The sequence below is a fragment of the Protopterus annectens genome, chromosome 16.part0 (genome assembly GCF_019279795.1).
Source record: "Protopterus annectens isolate FY-2018-M chromosome 16.part0, PAN1.0, whole genome shotgun sequence".
NCBI lineage: Eukaryota > Metazoa > Chordata > Ceratodontiformes > Protopteridae > Protopterus > Protopterus annectens.
This window is the reverse complement of record NC_056750.1, coordinates 683,907,947-683,919,406: the sequence shown is the minus strand read 5'-3', so window position 1 is coordinate 683,919,406 and position 11,460 is coordinate 683,907,947. Positions and strand designations below refer to the sequence as shown.

The 11,460-nt window shown below is 43.7% G+C and overlaps 1 protein-coding gene across 1 annotated transcript in view; it reads right to left on the bottom strand.

The window, feature by feature from the left end:
• LOC122790887 (collagen alpha-2(I) chain-like) overlaps positions 1-11,460 on the bottom strand; it is a 239,489-nt gene that overhangs the window by 43,038 nt on the left and 184,991 nt on the right. Inside the window, exon 5 of the mRNA XM_044058558.1 lies at positions 10,406-10,483. Coding sequence (XP_043914493.1) covers positions 10,406-10,483 — 78 coding nt within the window. The remainder of the gene's footprint in view (positions 1-10,405; positions 10,484-11,460) is intronic.

Genomic DNA, 11,460 nt, shown 5'->3' with positions numbered 1-11,460 from the left:
TTTTACCAGCTCGAGGCAGCCCCATATCCCATGATGCAAGGCGGTAAGTACCCAGATCTCGTTTGATGACAAAGGGCAATAGCACCAAGCATAAATATACTTCCCAAAGGAAGAAAGAAAACTTACAGATGGAAGAAGGACCAGGTCTGAATGGTCTTCAGCATAATAATTTCTTATAACAAGGTCTGTCCAGGCCAGGGGGAAGGAGGGAGGGTCGCAAGAAAGAAGGCGAGAAGACAACTAACATGGAACGTTATGGTAGGTACATAACTTCTTAATGTTAAGTTGTCAATCTCGCCTTCATTCTTGCTTGATGGGACCGCGTCCCTAGCACCTCTATCCTGGGTGGCTCAATGGAACAAACTCTTGAGGACTGTAGAGCCAAAGCTGGCTCTGTCCCTGGAGGCCAAGTCCAATTTGTAATGGGAAACAAAAGTGTGAGGAGTGGCCCAAGTGGCCGCTGCACAAATAGTGTCTAAAGGAAGTCTAGCTTGAAAGGCTGTAGAAGTAGCTAAGCTCCTAGTTGAATGTGCTTTAGGTTTTGAGCACAGCTGTTTTCCCCTGAGCAGATAAATTTCAGAGATGACCGAAGAAAGCCATCTGGACAAGGTCACTTTAGAAACAGGAAGGCCTTTTTATTATCCGCATAGGAAACAAAAGTTGATCAGATTTTCTAAATTTTTTGTTCTGTCCAAATAATATCTAAGTTGACGGTGGACATCAAGATAATGTAGCTTTTGTTCAGCTCTGTCTGAATAGTTTGGGAAAAATACAGGAGATCAATGGATTGATTCAAATTGTTCTTTGAAGCGACCTTAGGCAAAAAGGTTGGATTAGTTCTCAAAGATACTCTGTCTTTGTGAAAAACCAAATAGGGGTCGAACCGATAGAGCATGAAGTTCAGACACCCTCCTGGCCGATGTAATAGCCACTAGGAATAAAGTTTTCCAAGAAAGAAATTTCAGGGAACAAGAAACAGCTGGCTCGAAGGGGAAGAATCAAGGATGTCAGCACTAAATTTAGATCCCACTGAGGAGGAGGATTCCTGATTGGAGGCTTTAGTAGGAAAATTCCTTTCAAGAAGGCCCTGCAGAGCCTATGGGACATAATATTATGATCTGCTATCCCGACATGAAAATTGGAAATAGCAGCCAATTGAACTCTGACTGTGGAAGAAGAGGAGCCTGCATGAAAAATCTCTGCTAAGAAGTCCAGGACTGCCTGAACAGGGGCAGTGAAAGGATCAATATTCTTGGCCTTAGCCCAATAAGAGAAACGTTTCCATTTGCTTGTATAAATCCTCCTGGTAGAGGATTTTAACGAAGCTATTATGATGTCTCTAACTGGGTTAGAGATCAAAGGAAGCCTGGCTAAGGAAGGAAGTGGAGCAACCATGCTGTGAGGTTGAGAGAAGGGATAGACCGGTGCAGCTGACCCGATTGGTGAATCAGAAGATCTGGCACAGGGTCCAGATGCCACGGCTGCACCAAAAGGTGATGATGGAGGAACGGGAACCAAACTTGTCGAGGCCAGTAAGGGGCAATGAGAATCAATTTGGCTCTCAAAACGGTAGCTTTCTGGATAACCTGAGGGATCAGAGGAAATGGAGGGAAGGCATAAAGAAGTCCCTGGGGCCAATCCTGGGTCAGAGCGTCTCTGGGGGGAATGGCCTGGTAGAGGGAAGAGGCAGAAGAAGTCTGGACATTTGCTGTTTTGGGGAGTAGCAAAAAGATCGCAACATGGACGACCCCATTCCAGAAAAATCTCTTCCGCTATAGATTGCTTGAGAGACCACTCGTGAGGCATGAGCATAGCTCTGCTCAATCTGTCCGCTACAATGTTGGTTTTCCCAGGGATATGCGTTGCTACCAGAAACCGATGAGAGGAGATCGCCCATTGCCATAGTCTGAGCGCTTCTCGACACAAGAGGTAGGACTTGGTTCCGCCCTGTTTGTTGATATACCAAACTACAGACATGTTGTCTGTGTGGACTGCAATTGTCCCTACGGGAAGAAAGTCATTGAGGGCTTGCAACGTTAAAAGCACTGCTCTCATCTCCAGGACATTTATGTGCAGATGGTACTCGAACGGCTGCCACGTCCCATGAACCATCCTGCCCTGATAATGACCCCTACCCGATCAGGGAGGCATCCGTGGTGACAGTGGCTATCGGGGATGGGGGTACAAAGTACCTGCCTTGGTGAACCTGAGGAGATGTGATCCACCAAGCAAGATGATCTTTGCAAGTCTGTGTCACCAGAATCTGGTGACGCATAGGAAGTTGTTGGTATGACCACTGTGTGAACAGCATCCACTGAAGAAGGCATGTAGAATTGAGCCAGGGAAGAAGAGTAATGGCCGCAGCCATGAGGCCTAATACCTTTAGAACCATTCTGGCCTGTACTTTCTTGTTGGCCAGAATGATCCTGACATGACTCTGAATGTCTGAAACTCTTTGACCTGTAAGGGTAGCTGACATCCGAACAGTGTTTAAGTTTGCGCCTATGAAGGTAATAGACTGGCAGGGCGATAAGGATGACTTTTCGAAGTTGATCGAGATGCCCAAATGAGAACAAAGATTTATTGTGTAATCCCTGGCTTGTATAAGCTGATGCCTGGTGGTGGCTGACAGGAGCCAGTCGTCGAGATACGGAAACACCTGGAATCCTTGACGTCTCAGGTGAGCCGTGACCACTGCCATGCATTTGGTGAACACTCTGGGGGCTGTAGTGAGACCAAAGGGCAGGGCTCTGAGCTGGAAATGACTGGACCCCAGCCGAAAGCGGAGAAATCTCCTGGAGCGTCTGTGAATTTTGATGTGATAGTACGCGTCCTGAAGATCTATTGAGCACATCCAGTTGTCCTTCTGTAAGAAGGGCAGAATTGACTGAAGAGTGACCATTCGAATCTTGTCTTCCTCACAGACTTGTTGAGTCTGCTGAGATCCAATATTGGTCTCCAGTCTCCCGTCTTTTTGGGGACCAAAAAGAACCTTGAGTAGATTCTGGGCTCTGAATGGTCTGTTGTAACTGGCTGAATGGCTCTTTTTTGCAGTAGTTTTGAGACTTCTAACTCTGCAATTTCCCTTAGACCGGGTGGTACATCTGGAAGGGAATTTGAGGGGAAAGGACTTTCCTCAAAAGGAATTATGTAACCCTTGGATATGATCGACTGTACCCATCTGTCTTGAGTGAGGGAATGCCAGGCTTCTGGGTACAGTGATAACCTTCCCCCGACTGCCGCCAAGGAGGGACAGCCGGGCAACATCTCAGGGATGCTGAAAGAGCTTGTCAGAGAGAGGCTCTCTGTTTCCCTGGTTTTTTGGACCCCCTCTGCCTCTAGAGTGGCGTCTGTTGTTGTTACCCCCTCTGCCTCTAGGGGTAAACTGACCACGTGAATCCGGCGTGACTCCTTGGGATTTGCGGAACCACATTTTCCACCTTTCTGTCCTTTGGGGTAAGGTCTAGAAGGGGTGGAAAAACGGACTCCTACAGCAGAAAGAGTCTTGCCGTCCTGCTCGCACCTGGTCAAAGTTTCCTTCACCTGAGGGCCAAACAAAGCTGACCCATCAAAGGGAGAATTTGTGAAGGACGCCTTGAAGGGATCTGCAAAGTCACATAGCCGCATCCAGGCTTGGCGTCTAAGAGCCACACCTGTACCTGCGGCTCTACTCGCTCCATCAGCAGCATATGATATTAACCGCATGGAGGAGTTCGCAATGGAATTAAGGGTTCCTAGCTGCGAAGCAATTTTTTCTTGAGCTCCTGCAGCTGTAGGATCCTGTACTACTTCACCCAGCTCCTTAAGGATATCCCTCTGGAGTCTGGTGAAGTGACATAGGTAATTCAGCGAACACATAGCAAAGGTCGCTGAGGAAAACATCCGCTTACCGTACCTATCCATGGTCCTAGAGTCCTTATTAGGAGGATGGACGGGTATGGAAGGATCTGCAAGTTCCTTCTTGGTGGCAGCAGCCACCACCATGGCATCAGCGGGGACACCCTTAGTGAGGAATTGCTTGTCACACGGGGCAGTGATAAATTTTGAAGGCCTCCTAGGGACTGGCTCAACAGTCAGGAGCTGCCCACGCCTTTCGGGCAATAACCTGCATAAGGGGGTCGAAAGGCGGAGACACCCAGGAGGTGGAGGGCCGAGATCCAAACGCCTCTAGGTATACTGACTCATCCTCAGAGGGATTGTTGGTGGGCCAGTTTCCCCTCTGTTTAAGGAGTTCTAGGATGTCTGAGAAGGAGACATCCTCAGAGGGGGATCTAGGGGATCCCTCTGACTCATCAAAGTCAGTATCTGAAGTGACAGACTCGGGGGAGTCTACATGTTTCCTCTTACAAATCCTCTTCCTAGGAGGATCTCCCAAAACATCAGGAGAATCCTTGGAAGAGGGGGAAATTCCCAATGGGGAAACCTGAGGCGGAGGATCTCTGGGTCCTGTAGCAAGAGAAGTGGCAGAGATGTCAACAGGCACTATAGAGTGAGGAGCTACGGGAACAGCCTGCTGACTGATACCAGTGGCCAGCACACTCTTCATCACCTCGAATGCTCCCCTCCCAGGCAGGTCCGAGAGAACCCGTTCCGAAGAACTAGGAACTCCAGGGACCACCGAAAGGGAAGTCTCCGAGGCAGATGTCGGAGCAGAGCTCACCAAGGCCGAGGCTCCAAGGGGAAGAGCGGGCTCGGACAAGGGTCCGATGCCACTCACCCCCTCGGAGGAGACCATGGAAGCCCGACCACCGAATCCCTCTAAGGAAGGTCTCGAAGAGGAGATAAGAGTAGAGGCTGAAGGAACAGAAGGGGGTATCTGTCCTCCAGCCGTAGCAGTAACCATTCCCGAAGACTCCAACTCCAAGCTCTGGGGTAGAGTTGAAGGAGGAACTGTAACGGGGTGTGGACCAACAGTCGTCTGTTGAGACGGACTATGTAACATTTGGGCCAGTGCCTGTGACTTAAGTAATCTGCTGACCACTCTCTCTAAGTCATGGTCTGAAAGTCTGGATGACCTTGAAGATCGGCTCCGATGGCTCCATTCTGAAAGGAGAGGTGAAGCCGGAGCCGAAAGTATCGGCTCCAAGGAAGGAGACCTCGACCTCTTCCTGGAATGAGCCATCGGAACCGATGAAACTATAGACCCTGTCGGAGCCGACAACTTATCGGAGCCGACAGGAAGCCTCGATGCATCGGCTCCAGCCGGAGCCGATACAGCCACAAAAGTAACGGTGTCGGAGCCGACACCGATGCCTGTGCCACATGGTGGTCGGAACCGATCGGAGCCGACACCGAAGTGGTCGATGCAGAATCGGCACCGATAGCCATCGGTGCCGAAGGCTTGGTTAAGCCAGAATCGGCTCCAGCCGGTGCCGATCTCGACTCAGAACGAGTCGGAGCCGAGGCCGCAGGCTTAGACACAGAAGCCTGGGCCTTGGAAGATTTGGCAGATTTAGATGGAGCCGACTTAGCCGGAGAGCCCTCCGGCTTAAGAAGGCCCCTAAGTATCAGTTTGTTTCTTCTTTCCTGCAGGACTCTCTGGCTGAAGGAATGACATATAGCACAGGAGTCCTGCAGGTGAAGAGGCCCCAGGCAATACAGGCAAGAAGTGTGACCGTCTGTCAGAGACATCTTCTGACAGCACGAGTCACACTTCTTAAAGCCTGATACCCTCTCCTTTGACATGGTGTTTCACAACACACACACACACCAGTCAAAGAATTAAATTAAATAAAATACCAAAAGGTATTACTAGAAAACACACACACACACCCTAACAGGGGGGGGATGGGATGGGTAAAGTTTGACTAAAAAAATTAGTAGAGACAGGGAATTTTCTGTCAGAAAATCTTTATAATTAACTTAAAACTAAAAATTAAAGGGTTTTTAGCAAAAAGGGGCTAAAATATCAAAGTAGTGAATCACTTACCAGGAGCTGGTAAAAGGAGGACCTCATAAACGAAGCGGCAAACGAGATCTGGGTACTTACCGCCTTGCATCATGGGATATGGGGCTGCCTCGAGCTGGTAAAAGTGACTCTCGAGCTTAGCAAGTGCCGAGTCGGAGCCGAGGGATCGGCTCCGAACCCATCAAGCAAGAATGAAGGCGAGATTGACAACTTAACATTCCAAGTATTCATGTAATCACCTAGTTCAATATATTGACCATTTGAATCTTTTAACAGCTACATATATCATCTGCTGCCATTTGTTTGATTAAACTTGAAAAAAAGATTTCAATTTCTCAGCTAGAGCCATGGTGTTATATATTTTCAGTTTTTTTATAAAAAAAGCTGCAGCTGCATTATATTTTCTGTTTTGAAGAAGGCACTTCCACAAGTCTACATAAATTTATCTTACTGATTTTCTAAGTCTCGTATTAGCTCTTTTTAACTTACTTTATCTTTCTTGTTCATCATACTCTTTAGTAGATTGTGTAGGAAAACCTCAACTGATTTCCAAAACAAAGCTAATACATCTTTCATTTCTGAATTGTGCCACTATTTCTCAGTCTTCTAAACATGGCATAAATATCAGGTTTGTATATTGTCTAAAATTAGCCAAATACAACATTAAGGCATAATGATCTGAAAAATGTGATAAAGGCAGCCAATTTTTATAGATGATGCAATAAAGTTAGAATAATAATAAGCAATTAGTTCTTGGTAAAGTAGCAGTTTGAACATCAAAATGCAGATATTGCCTTGATTTAGCAGTTTTAGCCCCCCCTTAAGTCCACTAACTTAAGCTTGCATGAACTGTTTTAACCTTTCTCCAGGTTTCCTACTAGTACTAGCATGGGTGTTCTCTCTAAACTGACATCCAGAATCATGATCCAATCTCCAGAAAACACAATAAAGTTTCTGCAAAATAGTTAATTTCCACCAGCAATGCAAGAAAGCTTTAATTCCTATTGCACAAAAGTATTGTGGAACTGAAGAATAGCATGTGGTATCCTTCCAATGACCCCATAATAATGTTAATTTTTATGATACCAACCCCTGTTGATCATAGGTATATTGACAAGTCAGTACTTCTGGTACTTGCTGCTGCTTCATCTGATTAGCTTCTTCCTGTGAGAAATGAACTCCTTGCAGATACTGTACAACACATTTCCTTGTTTCCAGGTACGACAGAACTTTATTCTGTTTCTAGTAAGTTTCATCCCATTTATAGTAACTGAAAAAAATCATGAATTTCTAAAACTACTTTTGTATTTGTTATGACATATTAAGTAATTAATGTATCTAAAAAGGGTGGATTACAGACAGAGGAGACAGACTAAACCAAAAGACAAAAAGTAATTCAAATCTTTGGAAACAGGGCTGCAGAAATGGAAATATCTTGCCCACCAAGGCTGCACTCACAACAACGCTGTGTTTAGCTCAACACTACCATAAAAAGACAAACTCAGCCTTTTCAAATGTGGGTAGACTATGGCCTGATAGATTCTTGGCTTTACTGCTGTGGTAATTGAAGAACCTAAGTACTAACACAAAATGAAAAAAAAAATGAAAAATAACAGCATAACTGTCAAAAACATTTATAATTAGGGCAAGAATGAGTACTTTACCCACCCTGCAGGAAAAAAAAATATGTAACTTGCATGCTTATAGGCAGGCTTGGATCCCTTAATGCCAGTGTTTGAATTGCAAGGGGTCCAGACTAATCTTTCATAACCAGCGAGTCACTGAAATTTTAATATTACTATTTTTAAATGGCAGTTTAGTCCAGTACTATTATAGGATCCTTCAGGTAACAATCATATCTGGACAGCAGTTGGTGAATGGTTCAGATTGAATTTCTGGGAGTTTTTCAGCCCTGTGAAAAATACTACAAGCTTTTCAAAGAATGAGTTGCTGTGGGGATTTGCTGAGGAAGGGATGAGTCTACGTCTCTCTGTGTGTGCCTTCAGTGCTGGTAAGGCAATGAATGACACAGGATGCCCACCCCAAGACATATTTTCTTTAAAATGTCACAGGATTTTACTAACCTACATTGTCACATCATGCAATCTTTTTCTAAGGTGTCATCTCATAATTATACCATGACTCCCCATTAATATTCCAAAACATGCACGCTGGTTGGCCAACGTGCACGGTGTAAATCGACTCATACTAATGGAAAAAGGACATCTCCGTTGCTTATGTTAAAGCTGTCTTGCTATGTTAGACCCATTTAACATAGCAAAACAGTAAAAAGCAACAGAGATCTTGCTTTCTCCGTTGCTTTTGGCCACAGCTCTGATGTACTGCGTAGGCATGCGTAGTATATCAGAACTGCCGCGGATACCAGACAGCTGCGGAAGGGCAGCAAAGAGACATTATACAATGCCATTATTTCAGAAAAGTAATTATTTCTTTTCTTAAATAATGTCATAGTATAATAGCAATAACCCACTTCTGGGTGCGGGTAATGCGGGATTTACCCACGGTTGTCTTTGGTCCCTCGGGCTTCGCCCTCGGGACCAAACCACACCAACCGTGGGTAAATCCCACATTACCCACACCCAGGCGTGGGTTATTGCTATAATATTACATCAGATGTGCTATAAATGAAAAGGATCACGTAAAAATATCACATCTTACATGTAAGGCCGGTAAGGCTTGACTATTTAGAGAGAGAAAAATACTAAACATTGTTGAGTACTTAGCAGCTGCAGAACCTCACTGCTGATATGATCTGAGAAACAGCCTCTAGATTCCAAAAATTGAGCAGAGGAAAAATGTGTCCACTGCTCATCTAAAATGACAACCATGAGAAGGTTAGACTTATAACGCAAATGCTTTCAGACGGAAGTTAAGTGGATGTTGTGTGTTAGACAGACGGTCAAACACACATGTTTTTCCTTGGTGAACCAGACTCAATGAAAACCGCAATAAGGAGAGTTTCAATATCATAAACAAGACCCAGCTAATATGTACAGAATCTAAAATACACCTTCAAGAGCACTAGATATTACTTTCTGAAACGTACAGGATGTAGTGGCATTTTGTTGAAAACAATGTAACCTAAGAGTACATATTACAAACTGTTGAGACACAGACAAGGTGTAAAAAAAAAAAAAAAAAAGTCATACTTACCTTTTGTCAAAACCCTATTTCCATGGATCATTAAACAGACTGAAAAAGGAAAACACTTTTTTTTTGGTTTTGTTTTACAGATTGGAAAAAGAAGCAGACTGCTAATTAGCAGATATACTCTGTGTGAAAAGTAGTACTGTTAGGGGAAAGTGTGTTCAGTACCCTAATGAGTATAGCTGGGTATAGGGCTGGGGTAGTTTTATGGTTAAGGATAAGATTAGCACATATCAATAATGCCACCTTAGCCATGTGTAAAAACCCTAATGCTACCCTGCCCCTCACCCCAACCTTATATATTAGGTACTAACTCTTTCCCTAATAGTATCACTAAATAGGATTTAAATACACACACGTTTATACTTCATGTATACCACTATACCACCACAATACTAAAGGTGTCCCTTGCTCTATCCCCTACTCTAATACTAACCCATGAATGAACACACATACACTTGCCATCCAAACTGCCAGAACTTTTTGAATGAACAAAAGTCCATTACTACCCAAGCTGCAGACTTAAATTCTTCCTGCATCATTCAACTAGTGCATTTTACCAATTGTGAGACAAAAACAGCATTTGACATGGTTCACATTTGATCAGTACTAAAATACCTGAATACATATGTATGGTAGTACATAATATAACATATGAATACATATGTAACAAATTAACATAATTGGGGAAAAAAAAACAGGTCTTACTTTGACTTTTCCCGGTTAGGGGTCGCCACACCGGAACTCCAGTCCGCCAATGATTGGCAATGGATTTTTACGGTGTCAAGTTGCCAGCCAGAAGTCCAACCATCAAAGAAGGCACACCCACTAACGCATGCACATACCTGCATGTCTTTAACGTCACTTGACCATGGGGAGGACATGCAGACTCTACACAGAAGGCGCACCAGCCGAGAATCAAACAGGAGAACCTGTTGCTCTGAGGCAGCAACGCTAACCACTGCACCACTGAAAAAATTAGTACTATATCCGGTACCTTACCTATATCAGTGTTCAAGTGTATAACAAAAGCAAACCATCTAACCAAATAAATTCACAAAACAAGGATTATGGTACTTGTATGTCACACGTATGCTTACTATGTTACAAAGTGGCCTGCAGATAGAAGGAACTAATTTAAGCTAGGAAAACCATTTAACCTTCCCTGACAGCACCATAAAAGGATAGTGTTACATTTTGATGCACAACTGCTACCAGTAAATATCTGCTTTAATTGGAAAATTAGAGCAGTTTTACAGAAGGGATCGCTGGCCCTTATGACAGCAGAAAAAAAGCATTAAAGTAAAAAATGAAAAAAGCATAACTTACTGAAATTGCTCCAGGCAGCAAACTGAGCCATTCAAATCTGTTTCTGGAGTACTCTTTCAACCAAGCCTTCATGGGGACCTAGTGTTTCAGAGCAAACAACAAAAATGTTAACTCAGCCCATCAGCTAATATAGAAATACATTCAGAACACTAAACAAATGTGAAATCCTGAAATAATTGTGTCCTATGATTTGAGATTTTAAATTGGACAGCAGCATAAGTTTGTCTAAGGTATACATTTTTATTGTATGGGCTGTGGTCTCTCTCCCTGTCCCAGGTAAGACTTAGTTGCCTTCATGATCCTACCCTGCTACACACACACATGCAAACAAGCCCAATTAATGGTCTGGTGATACAGACAGAACACTAGGTTGTGCCTTCAGACTACCCCCTCCACTTTTTTTTTTTGCAGCATGGAGTGAACTTATGGTGGGAATGACTCTTCACGGGTTAGAACAAATGTCCCCTTACTGTGTGATCTCCTGTGTTCCTAGGCAATTATGTTTTCCATGAACATGCATCATAAACATGTTAAACAAGAGAGACATATCAAAGTTATCAACATAAGAAACAGAATTACCTGGTACAGCAGAATAAAGTGCACATTATGACAATGCTAAACTTCTGCTCCACTGGAAAACAACATCTAGTTGAAATTTAGATTGATTCTATTCACCTAACACTGACATATACATAAGTGCATCAATTATTGCACTATTGCATAAGTGAGAAATCTGACAACTACACTTTATATTTTAATCAGTTTTATACTAAATATGTTTTCTGGTACCTTTACAATTACATTATTTCAGCTGCAGAGATCATCCTAGCCATTTCGTTAACAGATAATCTGTTTAGCATTTTAACTAACACTAGAGAGGTAAAACAAAAGCTGAATCCATCCATCCTCAACCACTTTTTCCCTATTTTTGCACACAGGTCAGGGTGTCACTCCAACTGTAGAAATCATGTACAGCCAAGGTTTATACCACAGGGTGAATGATCCTCATGGTTCCAGTATACACATATTTGTAATATACCAGTGCATACGGTGGT